At 34.1% G+C, this 16,872-nt stretch overlaps 1 protein-coding gene across 1 annotated transcript; it reads right to left on the bottom strand.

Moving 5' to 3' along the window:
- Nucleotides 1–7,814: 7,814 nt before the first annotated feature.
- LOC133672982 (uncharacterized membrane protein At3g27390-like) lies at nt 7,815–12,101 on the bottom strand. The gene is made up of 10 exons (XM_062093562.1): nt 11,932–12,101; nt 11,736–11,844; nt 11,386–11,584; nt 11,155–11,285; nt 10,553–10,841; nt 10,322–10,428; nt 10,076–10,217; nt 9,061–9,253; nt 8,433–8,676; nt 7,815–8,161 (listed from the first exon to the last, which is right to left on the bottom strand). Exons 1-10 carry the CDS (start codon nt 12,023–12,025, stop codon nt 8,023–8,025), a joined length of 1,647 nt encoding a protein of 548 aa, XP_061949546.1. The 5' UTR covers nt 12,026–12,101; the 3' UTR covers nt 7,815–8,022.
- Nucleotides 12,102–16,872: the final 4,771 nt, after the last annotated feature.

The following is a 16,872-nucleotide window of genomic DNA, read 5'->3' as shown; positions in this document are numbered from 1 at the left end:
CTTATTTAATAGGTATGTTTCATATTTTGTCAATTTTATTGTTAAGTTGAAAATTTCAGTAAATATGAAGAAATTTAAATTTATGTAGATAATTGATAATGATTTAAGAGTACTATTAAAATAGATTAAATAAGTTTGAGATAAACCAATGTTAGCTAATTTATTTAGTTCATATAATTAATTAATAGATGTTGTAATCAATATTCTATATAGGTTTGATATAAGCAATGAATGATCGTTCATGAATGTATCGAGTTTCACTGGAAGGGTTGCGCAAGATGGATTATTGTAATGGGATTGATGGTTTTATTAACTACGCACTATCTAATCCAAGTAATATTAATGGAGACGGTATTAGATATCTATGTAAGAGGTGTAAAAATAAAAAAGTTTCTCGATTTAGATGTTGTAATGATGTATCTTCTATAAAAAAAAGTTCATGAAAAAACAAGAACCATATGTTTCTTATGAGACTATGATAAAAAAGATAGTAAAATATCTTTATTTTTAATTGTTATTAACAGTTCTTGCCAACTAATTACAAATATAAGAAAAAATAGAAATAATCACTTTTTTTTATTGATAGAGTTAAAAGGAATGTTATATTGTTTCGTATCATTAGATGAAACGTGGTATCGCAATGCAATGCAATGAAATTGTATTTAATTTCCAATTTGGTAATCGAAAGTTCGATAGTTTTGGTGTCATTCATAATGGTATTTTTTCTCGTAAGAAACTGATCAGATGCATTAACAGTAATGAGACCTGGAGTTTACATATGAAGCAACAGAACTCGCAATAAAATTAAGATAATCTCTTCTACTCAAATCTATTCATGCTCTATTACTCACAGAGAGAATCTAGCTGAAGAGAGAGGAACCTGGTAACCTTAAGAAGATCTGGGTAGAGAAAGTGTGTCTTCTTCTTCCAGCCACGAGTGTTTGCTCTGAGGTTTATTTGATTTAGCTTCAAAAACTCATGAAGTGGAGGTTGCCAAACCATTGCATGGTTTGGCTTTACTGAGTTACATTTTCCTTCCTAAACTCATATTAAGCCACTTCATAGCTTCTTAAAGGCAAAAATTGTCTTCATTGTTCTGATCCTCAAATTAACCTGGAGTTGTAAGAACTTTCTCCAGGTTCGGCCAGATCTTCCATTTGCGGTGTAATCAAGGTAGTCATCTTATTTCTGTTGTTCTAGCAGCCCAAATCTGAAGATCATCTTGTCCACTCCTGGAAACGAAAAGAGTCTTTGCTAGATCAGAAAAAATTGGTCCACTTAAGTCACATCTTCTACTGAGGTATGTGCTTGCTTGTTTCTTTGCAAAGCTTAGGCTTGTTTTATAGGGTGAGCAGAAAACACAGGATCTGTTTTAGGCACTGCATTCTTATTATACCCAATTCATCTATAAATAATTACCTGGATCCATTATTTTACTACTTTGCTTGTTCTGATCATTCTACTTTGATGAAAACAGTGCTTGTGTAAGTAAACACATAATGATTCTGTTACGAATTGAAGAAATGAAGCAAAGGTGAAAAATGTCAGAAAAACAAAGGTATTGGACTGAATTTAAATCCACCAGACACCAATTTTTCAAAGTAATGGTTGTTAATAACTTAAAAGATGAGCTGATAAGTGCTGACAAGAACAAGCATGAAGAAGATATACTACTACTTGTAGATAATTTCAAGTGGCTTTACTGACGGATGGTTTGGTTGTTCATAGTATTGTTGTTTGCAGATAATTCCTAGATAATTAGGACAACTTGATGGAAAAATTGCTAGAGACCATTGTCCTGAAAGGTACAAGTGGACATGTATGGGATGCAAAACTTACGAGGGGAACTGATGACTGACTCTCCCAAAATGGTTGCGAAAATTTTGTACGAAGGTCATGGCTTGGGAGAAAGCAGATTTCCTGGTCTTCCGATATGATGAAAATTCAACATTCAAGATTACCATTTTCGATAAGCAGAATGTGAGAGAGAAGGCGCTTACTTTATAAACAAGCACGCTTCATGTGAGGAAAAAGATATGCAGAGAGGAAAGCTCATGGAAGGATGAGGAAATAGAAGTTCTGATAATACCAAATGAAAAAAGCTTGGTTGTGTCGTGGCCCAACCAAGCTCCATCTCTTTTTATTTTCCTATCATCTCTTATCCTGTTTTGGTATAATCTTATTAACTATTTAGAATAATATTTATTATACAAAGCTCATTCAAAACAAGTCTTAGACTCGGTCATAATATTTATGGCCATTCAGACCGAGCTCCACCCTTTTTTTTCTCTCCTTTCTTCTTTCTCATTGCTTAACTTGGCATAGTCTCATTTACTATCATGAATAGCATTTACTATCAGGAATACTATTTGCTATGCAAAACTTGTTCAGAGTAAGTCTCAGATTGAGACATATTATTTATAGTCGTTCAGACTGAGCTCTATCCTCTCCTCTTCTCTTTCTATCATCTTTTAATTTGGTATAATCTCGTTTACTATTTATAAATAGCATTTACTATTCATGAATAATTAATGTTTACTATGCAAAGCTCGTTCAGAACGAGTCTTAAATTCTTAAACTCGGTCAGATCGAGCTCTACCTCTTCTTGCTATCTCTTTATTTCCTTGGCTTGAACTGATTGAGCTACATTGTTTCACATCGTTTTAGTATTTAGGAATAATATAATTTACATGGTATAATTTATTATTGTTCATGAATATTACTTTTTCTTTTATATTTTCTAGATATTTTTATAATTATTTTCTTGATATTTTCCAAACTAAATATTTTTTTATTATTTTGAAAGAGATGAGGAGAAATCAAGATATCGAGAGGAGGATTCTTCTCAACATACTATACAGAAAACATTCTCAACGAAATAAAAAACATACATATCTTCTTCATAGAAAAAATATCATTTTTATTTTCTTGAATTTTACTTGCTTGTCATTCGATAAAATAAAATAAAATACTAATTTAAGCATAGAGTATTTCTTGGTTCGGAACTTGTTTTACATGTAGAATCTAGGTCCATTGTAGAAATTTTGCCTGCGGTAGAAAGAAGAGTAGAAGGACTGAGTATCTCGATCAAGTTCCTGACTTGGGAATATGTCTGAATCAAGTGTAGAAGGGGAGACTGAGGATGCAAATTCAAACTCAGTCACAAGGCGTGGACACGGAAAGGAGAAGCATGGGGCTGACAAGGCTCAAACCGGCAATGGAGGTTCTCAAGGTACTGATCCATACCCTTGGAGCATCAAACAGAAAGGAAATGAGAAATTTCCTTGTGTTGTTGAACTTTTTTGTTTCATGTCTACATGAACAATTCTGATAGTTTGTTACCTTTCTCTCGTTTCCACATATCAAGAGCTTTATGTTTATGAGTTTTCTTGTTTTAAATATTTCCCCGTGGATGACTCTGATTCTGAATAAACGAATTGGCTGCCTGGAACGAATTGTAGTTTCTATCCTATATCAAGAAGAAGAAAAGAAACTGAGAGAGCCAAAAAATTGGCACCTGAGGATGAGTCTACGTACTGTACAAGTATTTTTTTTGTGGTAAGCTCTTGAATCTTGCATTTTATTCTTCTTTCAAGCATGAATACTCTCACAAGTGTGATATCGAATTAAGTCGATCTTGATAACAGCTACGAATAGTTGTATCTGTCAAGAAAAACCGTGCAAGTTTTCTGCTTGTAATCGGAATAAGATTAGCTCTTGGTATTGAATTATGTATTATTAGATGAAATATGAGCTGCTATTTGATTAATGGCTTTTCTTCAGGCAGCATATCCCAAAAGAATGGGCACGAAAGCATATGCCTCGTCCTAACAATTCAAAAATTCACCTGCAAGTCCTCCGTGTGAGAAGATATGATCAGTTTAATGGAAATGCAACACTTACAAAACTGTCCAAATTCGTCATGGTTAACAAATTGGAGGAACATGATGATGTGCATGTGCAGTGGAAACTTATATCAGAGAATAAATTTTAAATAAAATTTATTTTAATTATGTTAATATTACATGTTGAAGAACTTATATCAGAGAATAAATTTTAATAAAATTTGAACTTAAAAAATGAGTGGATTCTTTTTTTTAATTGGCACAAATTTACCCGGTAACCATGTTTTAGAAGAAAAAATCCAACAATTTCTCTTTTTTATTCTAATTCATAAAAGAAAGAAAAAAAAAGCCAAGTACATGAGCTATGTTGCAGCTGGGATTCCAAATTAATTTTTAATGCAAAAGAAAAATGCATAGTTAGTGCGAATGCATTTTCTAGCTCCATGAAAAAAATTAATTGATAATAGAAAAGTTAATGCGTGGATTTAATATAATAAATAGAAAATTATATGAGGTAAGAAATCATTAAAAAAAAGAAGTCATTAACATTAATTAAAAACTAAAGCATGAAACTAAAAGAAGAAATTTGATCTCCTACCATGTAGAGTGTTTAATTATTTTTTATTTAATTATATGGAAATAAAAATAGATTTTCATAAAAGAAAATTTATAATTAAAATTTTGTAAAAAAATAAATTTTTTTTGTATAAATTATATTTTTTTTATTAATGTAATTTTTTAACCAATTTCTTTTTTAGTTATGCTATTTATTACAGAAAAACTAGAAGCAAATGAAATCAAATCTAAAATAATTTTAACAATGTGCAATAAAGATAAAAAAAATTATCTCCTTTTTTAAAAGCTCCTTTTGACTTATTAATGGACTTTTTTTCAGTTTTTTTATGTATTTTTTCTTATATAACAACTTTTCATAATCTTAAAAGTGTTTTAATAATAATAATAATAAAAAGAACTAATGAATTTATAATTTTAACATAAATGCATTAAAAAAATATAAGAATAAGAAACTTGAGAAAAATTAAAATATATCCTTTCTTAGCTGTGTTTTTAATTTTATAAAAATTAAAATAAATATCGAGAAAAAATTAATGATTTGAAATTAGGATAAAAATGTATCTCTTTAATTAAAATCCCTTGCCTTATTGATGCATTCCCTTTTTTTATATAATTTTTCTTAGAAGTATTTCTTTAAATAAAAACTTATCATAATTATAAAAGCCATTATTAATTAAAAAAACAATAAAAATAATGAATCAATTATTTTGAAACTAATGTATAAAAAATATAAAAAAATAAATTTGAGAAAAATTATATAAAAAGTTGTCATAAGAAAATATTTGATGTGGGTTGAATGTTCAATGTTTTATATATATATGAAAATAATTATTAATTTTATCATAAAATACCACAATATATAATTTAATAAAAGTATATATTTGGATAATTATTTAAACTCAATTTTAGGAAGAAAAAACTTTTCTAGCATGGGATCTAGAAGGATAAGAAAGAGAAAAAAAAAAAAGAAAAATTGATCGTTGGAGCCACATTGCATCATCATAGCTTCCATGCACTGTCTTGAAAGTATAGTTTTGAAACCCGATTCAGTCATCGATCTGGTCAAGTGATTGGGTCACGAGTTACATGGGGTCACGAGTTACATGGATTGACCCGGGTCAACCCAAAAAAATAAAAACACTTATAAAAAAAACACAAAAAAAACCCTAGAGGCAAAGGATCAACACACAACAAAACCAAACCAGCTGCTCTCCCCCTCTTCCTCGTCTTCATATTTCCACCAAATATCGAAGAAAATGAGCCAGCTTAGTGAGCAATATTCTGGCCGTCAAGAACCTAGAAGGGGCAAAAAACCCACCAAGCACGCACAAGAAAGAACCAGTCAAGATAACATACATTTCAAGCCCAACAATGGTTAAAGCAACCAATGCCTCTGAGTTTAGGGCAATTGTTCAAGAATTAACAGGAAAAGATTCCAAAGTTGAAGATCCCTTTGATGCATATTTGATGATTAGCAATGAAGAAGCCAGTCAAGTTCCTCACTGTGGAACTCCACAGTTCAATGTGGCAGGTGTGCATGATGTTTTTCCCAACAATACACCATTTCTGCAGACAAAAGATGGTTTCTTTGGGGGAGATGTTTCAGAGATGTCTTTTGAATTTCGATCTCCTTGTGCTGGGCTGAAATTGAAATTGATGCCAGAAATGAGAAAACAGCCAAGAATAAAGAAAATAGAGAGTGAAAGAAAGAGATTCAAACCTTTTTCACAGAGATCAATGATCAGACGTCCGCTGCTCCTCTGCTTCTCAGCTGAGTTTCAATTTTCAAAGACAAAGAGTAACATAATTAGGTTAATTGCTTTGTTTTTCTTCTGTCTTCAGTCTTCAACGTTTTGGGATTTTAGATGGCAAAAAAACGATGTCGTTTAATGACAGTGAAAATAAAAAAAAATTGACTGGGTCTCACCCGGGTTTGACCGGGTGGACCGGGTTCCGGGTCGACCGGGTTTTCCCAGGTCAATTCCCGAGCGGGTTTTTTCCTCAACCCGAACCGGTCCCAGGCCCGGGTCGGCCGGGTCCCAGGTCGACCCGCCGGGCCGGTCCGAGTTTTAAAACATTGCTTGAAAGGAACCCTCACTGAGATGATTTGAGACACACCAAGGAAAGCCACCTTGCCACACAAACCACCCCAATGCAGCGATTCCCCTGACACGCAGACGCATGTAAGTCATTCATGCATCATACATTTTTTTTTTTCCTCTCCATTCAATTTAGTCATCTAGTCTATAATAACTTTTCAATTGAATTTTAAATTCATTCCAATTAAATCCAAATCCCTCTTCTTTTAATTTATTCTCTAATTCTCTAATAACTCTTTAATTTAATATCAAATCTCATCCCGTCTCCCAAATGAAGACCCATAAAAAGAGAAGAAGGAGACAAAAAAGATAGAGTTATGCTACCAATAGGTTTACCACATTCTTATCACGTTCATGACTTGGGGTCATGAATTTGGCAATCAACTCGAGTTGATTAAGGGTGATTCAATATGTTATTATCTCAATATTAAAAAAATATATCATCTTGAATTTTTTTGAAAATTAATTCATATTTTATTGGTCTTCTAGGTTGCATTTGAACTCATGAAAACAACTATATCACGTTATGATAATTCTCACATGAATTAATTTGAAGTTTTAGTTAGGTAAAGAATTAAATCAAGAAATTTCAAGATTGACCTACTGAGCCGAGTTTAATGATATTTTCAGAGAATTCTCACAGCTTTCAAGAAAATGTTGATTTGAATTTAATTTTTGTAGTCATTTCAAATGGGTCAACTTGTTATATTGCGAGTTTACACTTGCTGTTTTTTTAAAAAACCACTCTTTACTAACACCTTGAATCCATGCCCGCAACGGAGTGTGGGCAACGGAACTGGTGAATGCTGAAATACGAGAGGCTGAACAGTGGCTAGACAGTACATCACTATTCTGTTTTCTTTCTTTGTCAATTTGAGTTGCCTAGGAAGGAAATTTGCCCATCGAAACCATGTTCTAAATGATGAGATGCGAAAGGATAAACAGTGGCTATACAGTAAAACACCTACTATTTTAATTTATTTATTGATATTAATGTTAACATTTCAAATTCAGGAGGACTTGGTGGATTAACCATATATTTAATTCAGATGGCGGATTTTCACAATGCCAATTTATAGAAGACTCAGGTGAGACTGATTCTTCACACCCCTATTTTGGAGCTATGCAGAAACTTCATACATATCCAGCTAAAATAATGGTTTCTGTATGTTGTCTAATTGTTTACAAAATTGGTTGACGTTTAGCAATAGCTAGCATTAAGCCAAGGTTGATTGGTAGTAGCAAATGATTGAATCTAACTTGGCTGAATTTTTGCTAGTTGCCAAACCACCTGTTTTATGAGAACGTGTCAGATATCAGATGTTTTCATTGATATGGGGCATCATACATTTTCCCTACGTATAAATGTTTTTTACAAATATATTTTCCGGTGACTGTTAACTAGTTCACAAAACAAGCTACGAGGCTTAAACATCCTCTATGAGTAACAATAGCAGATTCATTCCGATCATTTCTATACAAGTGTGAGATGCAGAGAGAACCTATCTAGCTGCCTCCAAGTCATCTCCGCCGGCTAGGATGCTAGAGTTCTTTGCTTCCAGCTCAATAGCCTTCGCAACTTCACAGAAGCGACGCCTTGATGTTGGCAGCCGTGACAGCGTCAAACAGAAACCTTGCAATCTGATTTGCAATATATATAAATCAGTTTTCAAGTACAAAGAAAGAAATAGACATGCACAAAGTACACACAAGGAAAATACATATAAGAGAACTTTGTAGTTTAACTAACCTATTATAGTAATTCAAATTGGAGAATAATCAATGAAAGGAAATGTTTAATGGTCAGTTTCTGGTTGCATAAACAAAGCATAGCCACTGCAACACATTATGGGCTGCTTTGGAAATGAATATTATTCAGCTAAATGATTGAGAATGAAAGTGTTACAGATACCTTCTACTAATACCCTCCAACTGGGCTCTTTTGATCTCATCAGATGGGGGAGTGCCACCATTCAGCCAAGATTTTATTCTTTTTTCATCGCCACCATACAGGCAGTGTTTGTAAAAGTACAGCTCCTCAGATTCATCTAATTTTAGACTGCTGATTTGCTCCTTCATGATGCACATTGGCTCATAGAGCCAATCAAAAATTCGTCCTTCTGGTCTATTCAATCTTGTTATCTCAACTTTGTCACCTGGAACATGTAGGACGAACATTATTTCATGTCAAGTCAGGTCATGCAATCACCAATTCGTTTTCATTAAGTTAGCAATCAATAGACCAAAATCTCCAGTACAGACAATGAGGTTTGCGTTTGAAAATTTATTTGCAAACTTGAAGATATTAGTTAATATTTTGGGGACTTCATATGTGACATTGAAGATAAACTAAGTGCCACAAACCCTTTTAAGAAGGAAAACACAAATATTTTATTTGAATTCTACAATAATAACCACAAATGGATAATTTCCATCGCACTGTACTGGTCTAAATAAAGTGGCCTGGAATCAAATTACTGCTGCAATTTGGTGAAATGCTTAGTTTGCGTATTAAGTGGCAAGAGTAAAGTGATTCTTACGCAGGATTAAACCATAGGAGCCATGCTTGAAAGAGCGGAGGAGGCATTCAAGAAATGCATACGCAGGAATTCCATTGTCGACGATCTTTGATTTTGAGTCTGCCCAGGCATCCAGATCTGGCATTCCAATGGCTCCCATTCTGAGAAGCTCTTTCCCTATATCTTCAAATGTTTTGAAGAAACTATCCCATATCTGGTTTACATATCGTAGACAGAATTAATCAATATACAGAAGAAACAAACATTTTTTAAGTGGCAGTTTAAAAAACTAAAGATAATAAAGGTGCAGGGTGCTTGAATTTGATGGGAAGAAAAAGAGAGTATCATTTTACAATACAAATTTATGTGAATCTTATGGTCTGAAAGCAATAAAAGAGAACTGTAGAAGACAGAAACGAGAATAATAATGTTAGACAACAATGAGTACTAATGTCCAACTTGTTCAAGTTATTCAGGTTTTATCTATTCAGTAACATTAACACAATTTACGAACACACTTCTGAAGCAAAGTGTGCATTAACTGAAATTCCCGACATAAAACTAGTTTTCTGTCAACAGAATCCTATTATAACAATGACATTCGATTTCCTCCCCCTCCCTCTCTTTGGTGGGACTAAACAAGGATTTCTGAAAACAATGCCTGATGGTGAAGTTTGTCATACAAATTTATGTGAATCTTATGGTCTGAAAGCAATAAAAGAGAACTGTAGAAGACAGAAACGAGAATAATAATGTTAGACAACAATGAGTACTAATGTCCAACTTGTTCAAGTTATTCAGGTTTTATCTATTCAGTAACATTAACACAATTTACGAACACACTTCTGAAGCAAAGTGTACATTAACTGAAATTCCCGACATAAAACTAGTTTTCTGTCAACAGAATCCTATTATAACAATGACATTCGATTTCCTCCCCCTCCCTCTCTTTGGTGGGACTAAACAAGGATTTCTGAAAACAATGCCTGATGGTGAAGTTTGTCATAACTAGGCCATGTACACATTTCATGCTTACCATTGCGGCCTTCAGTGAGGTGGCTTTATCTGTAGTAGTCGTTACTAATTGTTCACCAACATAAGCAGCTTCAAACCGTTCATGCAGTCCCTTCACAGGAAGCAGTGAAGAACTGGAAGTAGCCCCTTTTCGATATCTGGGCCTGGTTGCCGCACCAACAGAAGTATCGTACAGATCATTTAAGGACTACACAATCTAGAAGAATAATATTCAGGAACATATATAGGCATTACTAGAGTTACATACCTGGGGAAGCAGGAGCCTTCTTGCAAGAAAAGTAAATCATTGGTGTACTCATCAAATATAGAGGCAGAGGCAATTACATAAAGCAACCCTCTCTTAGTGGAATTCTCCTGATTTAAACACCAATGAGAACTCTCATAACCATAATAATCCCACATGAAAACAGGGAAGAGTCCGGTAAAGCTCTAAACGAACAAGAATGGTAGCAGATATAATATAGTAATCAAAATTTACCTGATATGCAACAACTGCAGCAAAACAGCCAAAACCAAGACTTGATATTATGCCTGCTGCAATCGCCAGCAGAACCATAATAGGCCATAACAGAATCCAAAGTGCGGCAAAGGGAACACACACAGTCTCCAAAAATGGGCCTTCCCTTCCTATAAGATCTTGTATTAGCCGGTGCCAACCTTTCAACAGCATTAAAGGTGCTTTTAACAGAACTATTATGGTGATGACATGAACATCAACCACAATTCCTAGAATTGCTGCCAGTATGCATCCAGGTATCTGGGTGACCCTATCAGAAAACCAGGGAATTATAAAAACTTCATTAGACATGTAAATGAAAAGTCCATGCAAATGTGTTTTGAACCCAGACATGCCAAAATCACAAGTTAGAAAACATGGATGTACAGCATACATGGTTAACAGTCTCATCTTTCATTAGAGGCAGATGAAGAGACCGATATGCTTCGTTTACAAGTTTTCAAGAATGTAATAATGACCATGCAATTGAATCAAATATCCAAAGGAGAAATAGTTTGAAACCCAACAATAAAACAGTTCTAACATTAGCAGAATCAAATTGCATGAAATAAGAAGATCAATACTTGAGTTCAATAGGCTCCTCCCCCTTCGACTCCAGCAGCTCATCCATAACAGAGAAGTACGAGTGGAAGGAAAAGTCAGCAAAATCACGGACAACTGTGCATGCTCCCCGAACACAGGACCAAGTGCCATCCTAGAAAAGTCATTCCAAAAACAGCATTATCTCTTGGCTAGACACAAATAAATCATGTTTTTCATGGTGTATCAAAGGAGGAGAGCTATAGAAATCTTACAGTAAAGCATCTAATCAACTTCATACAAATTGAACCTTCCTTGCTGATAGCCCGAAATGTCTCCATGACAGGCCAAATGAAACCATACATAGCACCCATAATCGCACTCCCAACAACTCCAACAACAGTCCACAAAGCTATTGGTAGTGGAACTAGTAAAATCAATAGGCATTTCATATATGGGCCAAACCTCTTTGATCTGTTTCAATTTCAATGGAACAGTAAGAAAGAAAGGGAAAGAACTGGCCTCATGTTAGCATGAAACTCCGAAATATTGAACTGACCCACAAACAGGTATACTCTTCAGACTACCATACAAACAGTAAACTGAAAAGAAGTGGAAAACTTACTTTATTATGCAGTAGATGCTCCATATAAGGTGAAGGGGCCATAAACCAATGACTATACCAGTATCACCAAATGCAATTACCAGAAAAACAAAGGGACTGAAAATAGCACCTGCAAAATACTTTTATGATTAATAACAAAGGATTAACAATGATTCAGATATAATGACGAAGACAGAGAAAAGGAATAAATGGATACCTTTGATGCATCCAAGAAAAAATAGAAACAAAAAGATTGGAAAGAAGATGATAAAGTATAAAAGATAGTTCAAGAATCCTTTAGGAACATTCATTTTTCTTTGAAGGAGCTATTTTCTTGGGATTAGTTATCACTTAGGCACTTCTTTTAATTGCTGCTAATTATAGGCAAATGAATATTTAAGGACCAAAATTATGGATCTTGTGTAAAATTGGTGATGATGTTCTAAAATTTATTATTTATTATTTGATGTTTATATAGTGTTTAATTACATGTTTATGTTAATATTCTTTTCTTTAAGCTTAAGAAGTAAATGGTTGGCAGTAGAAAGTTCAAGTAAAAACAATTTTTTTTTGTAGGGTTTAATAACTCTAAAATGATAAAAATTAATGATTTTTTTTAATAAAGAATTGTAATAAATAAGATAATTAGCTTTAAATTTCATGAATAAAATTATTTATTCTTGATTTTGTATGATAAATTCTCTGAAAATTAAAATATAAATGCTTGGATAGAAAAGAGAAATTATAAACTATTTACCTGAGTGATTTACAAGATGTGTATAGCACCAAACTTTGTTAGGTTGCTTAAATGGAGAGGTTGACATGCCATTTTCTTTTGATAACATTAATGAGAGATAAATATCTTTTACATAACATTAATGAAGGATAAACATCTATTACCAATATTAATGTTAACAGAAATGTGGTAAGCCTTTTAGAAGACTTGCATGCATTTAGGGGTGCATGGAGATGATTATTCTTGACTTTTAACATTTCATGTTAAGATCTATAAGAATAAAAAAAAACACAACCTCATAACCCAAAATAGGACTCATAACGATTGTTAGTCCTATACCTATTTGGATTTGAAGCGATGCATTTAGGTTCAACACGTAGCTGAACTCAAGGATGTTGGTTCTAATCACTTGCCAAACTTATATACACCTGGGCTCAACATATAATTGAACTCGAGGAAGTTGAGTCTAACCACTCATCATACCCATATGCGCATAGGCTCAATGTGTAGCTGAACCCACAGGTACTAGGTCTAGGAGCTCGCTATACTCACATGCACTTTAGCTCAGCGTGTAACTAAACCCAAGGGTGATGGGTTTGGCAGCTCGCCAGACCCATATGAACTTGAGCTCAATGTGTAGCTAAACATAAAGGTGATGGGTTTGGCAGCTCACTAGACCCATATGCACTTGGGCTCAGCACATAACTTAACATAGAGGTGCTGGCCCTGCTGGATCTGGCAGCTCACCAAACCTATATTTACTTGGACTCAACGCATAGCTGAACCTAAAGGTGTTGAGTCTGGTAGCTCGTTGGACTCATATTTACTTGGGCCCAGCATGTAGCTGAAACTAAAGGTGCTAAGTTTGACAACTAATTAGACCTATATGTACTTGGGCTTAACATGTAGCTAAATCTAAGGATATTAAGTCTGAATATTCACTCAACTCATATGTACTTGGACTTAACTCGTCGCTGAATCTAATGATGTTGGATCTTAAAGCAAGTCAAATCCATTTCATATAGGCTTGGAATTTTTTCAAGTCCATCACCCTACATTTGACTTTTATAAACATGGATTTAGGCTAAAACTAAAATTTTAAAATACATGTCTCTTGAAAAACAAAATGGCAATGTGCATTTAATACAATAATTGAGTCTTGGAAATCTATGATGACTTGAAAGGTTATTTATTCAATGATGGAAATGAAATGTTGTTTCTTTTATAACTCTAATTGTTCTTGCTTCCATTTTTTTTTTACTTTCACTCTATATAACCTCTATAAAAAGAGTTTTGTTAAAGAATCCTTGAGCAAGACTTGCTCTATTTTGAGAAGAAACTATTATTTTAGATACTTATCACCCCTAATTTTTTTTTCTTTCTTCTTATTAGAAAAATAGATCCTTAGAGAGTTAGTTTTGACCCTAGGAGTAGGGATGTTACTTTCTTCGGTGGTGAGTTTAGATTTCAATAAAAAACAAGAGGAAACAGTAGGGGACTGGGGTCCAATAAATTAGACCCTAAAACCACAAGGGGTGGAAATCCAGCGTCCACTTTTGGAAGGGAGGAAGACAATTCTAAACATCAAAAAAGTCCTTCCCTTACTACATTTAGGGAACCCTGGGGGAGATAAAGGCTACCTTAAGCCCTTGAGAATGATATTCCTAGTACTTTGAGCATAGAGGAAACAACTTTTGCTAATGGTCGACAGCCTGAATAGTACATGGTTCAATTATCTTTTAGGGATGAAAGGATCAACCAAACAACCTTGGCCTTCGCTTAAGGACACTTTGAAATCATAACCCCTATATGCATGTATGAGTTGGGGTATACCTTTCCTCTTCAAGGATTTATGAGTGAAGTGTTTATGTACTATAGATTAGATCTATGACAATTGCATCCCAATGGATGAGTGAGCCTATACTTAGAAAAAACTCTAAGAAGTCAAGGGGAACCCAATAAGGACGAGCCTATACTTAGAAAATCTTTTAAGAGACTGAGAAGAACCCATAGAAGGTGAAGCTTATACAGAAAATTTCTAAGTGGATGAGGGGAACTCATAAAGGTTGAACCCATACTTAAAAAATTCTCTAAGTGGCTAAGGGAAACCCATGGAGGGTGGAGCCCGTACTTAGAAAATTTTTAAGTGGCTAGGAAGAATCCAGGAAGAGTAATGCTATTGCACTCGAAAGACCTTATACTCATCCCTTAAAGAGTGGTTAGTAAAATGTGGGAGACTTATGACCTAGCAAGAGTGGGAGGGGGGGTATACTTACAGTGGGTAATGTTACCTTTTATGTATTATTAAAGCCCCCAAGTCCAGATGACACATTTTAATGTATACAAGTCGCCATAAAAATTGTTTGTAAGTGTAGCCTTGAGGTATCATCATAGGCATACCCTTGGGGTATTGTTATGGACATAGTCGTAGAGCGTAGCCATGAACATAGTCATAGACATATCCATGAGCATTACCATGGGTGTAGCCTTGTATTGACGCTGGCGTGACTGTGGGAGTGATCTCTAGCGTAGCTTAGATATAATTGTTGGCTTAGTCGCTGACATGTTGTTAGCGTAGCCATAGACATAGCCACTGACATAACTACCATTGTGTTCGGGTTTTGTTAGCCATAAAAAGAGCTTTTGGAAACAGGAAATGAATTGACTTTTTGCTCAGTTTCTACTGACAGTGACAATGATGATGATCCAAAAAGTCTAAATAACTTAGAAACAAAGCTTATATGTTGGATAATAAGCTAATTTCTTGGTTCTAGCAATTTTATCTATTCTCCTAACCAATGTGACTGATAGCTGAAACCTAGTGTCTACAAAGCCAAGGTATTTGATACCTGCAAAAGGTTCTTTTTAGTACATGTGGAGACTGTCAAATGTTTAAGTAAGTATTTTTTATAAAGAGAGAATATTCAATGATATTTTAGAGAGATTAACTTTGGAAATATGTAGGCCAAAAATGTTAAAAATAAAGATATTATGAACCTAAAGTTTGAAGGATTCATGAGGTATTTATAGCCCATGAGTTTTGTTTTTTTGTGAAGAGGAGGGATTGTAATATAATTTTACCCTAATAACATTAATGATGAATAAATATCATTTACACAAACATTAATACCATATAAATATAGCACGCCATTTATAAATTTTTTATATATCTAATAAATATAGAGAGAGTAGGGTAGATAAACCTATAATAGCTGGATTTTTTTTATAGGCTGAGTCGATTGATAGTTAGCCTAGCTAGTTTTTTAAACTAATTAAATCTGGATTTATCACTTAGCCTAGCAATTAATTCTGGTCAGCGAGGCCATTCTATCCTATATTTTCTTATCAGCCAAAAAGAAGCATAATAGTTAAAGCAGAAGTAAAATACCTTACTCTGTCTAACTTGATTAGTAAAGTCCAATACTATAGAACAAAAATCTGAATCATCTACTGTGGAAAAGACAAGCTGGAAGGACGATAGACTTTGTGCTATGTGATCCTATAAAAAATAAAAAATAAACAAATTAAGAAAACGAATATGTGCTTTGCAAGAGTCAAGCCTGATCATCAGTCTGCTTTTCAATTGTTTAGTTCTCCAAATCATCTCTAGGTTTCTTGATCAACTCGCTAACTTCAGGATCCCTTCAAAAGAGAGATCAAGTTACGGTCAAACCGTGTAATAATATATATATATATATATATATATATATATATATATATATATATATATGTATATATATATATAATTCATGCCTACCAAATGGTCTGGTTCAGACAAAGATTTGGTCTAGTGCCTGGCTCATGGAATCCTGTTGGACCTATTTATTATTATTATTGGCATCATTTTAGTCCAAGCTAGTGTTCAATCTTCAGAAGTTGTGCAAAAGGCAGTAGTTACGTTTTCAGACGAGTTGCTCTAGACTTCTAGGTCCATACAGACTTGATGGCAAGTAACTTATTATAAATACACGTTAGCAGCATCAAATTTAGAAGCTTGTCCTCTTTCCTTGGTCTGTTCATGACTGTATTAGCTGGAAAGGTGACCACAACTATCAACTGCAGCTTTTCAAGACTGATCAAACGGTTGCGTAAATGGTTGGCATAGCTTGATCAGTTAGGACTGTCAACATTTCAAGACTGTCCTTCCATTTTTCTGTCCTCGACTACAGTATCTTGGCATCGCTTATGGCAACTAAACATGATCAAGCCTAAACTGCTTCGGTTCATCATCTTGTAGCAAATGATGAACTGCCTAGCATGGAATTATCACTTTTTAGCAGTGGTCGATCCTGCTGAAGAACGAAGTTGCTATGTCTAACCAGAACAGTCCAAGGTAGGACACTGGATTCATATGTAATACATGCCCTAGCATCCACTTTTTTTCCAATAGACAGCCCAAGGTCAAGGTAAGTGGAACAGCAA

Source organism: Populus nigra, chromosome 14, assembly GCF_951802175.1.
Source record: "Populus nigra chromosome 14, ddPopNigr1.1, whole genome shotgun sequence".
NCBI classification, from domain to species: domain Eukaryota; kingdom Viridiplantae; phylum Streptophyta; class Magnoliopsida; order Malpighiales; family Salicaceae; genus Populus; species Populus nigra.
The sequence above is the reverse complement of the archived record's forward strand: the minus strand, read 5'-3'. Positions and strand labels throughout refer to the sequence as shown.

Excerpts from the sequence above, each read along its gene's own strand:
- LOC133672982 (XM_062093562.1), bottom strand. The coding sequence starts at position 12,025 with ATGAATGTTCCTAAAGGATTCTTGAACTATCTTTTATACTTTATCATC. Across the intron at positions 10,218-10,321 it reads GAAGGCTCCTGCTTCCCCAG|GCCCAGATATCGAAAAGGGG; the intron begins GTATGTAACTCT and ends TGCGGCAACCAG. Across the intron at positions 8,677-9,060 it reads CTCCTATGGTTTAATCCTGC|GTGACAAAGTTGAGATAACA; the intron begins GTAAGAATCACT and ends TACATGTTCCAG.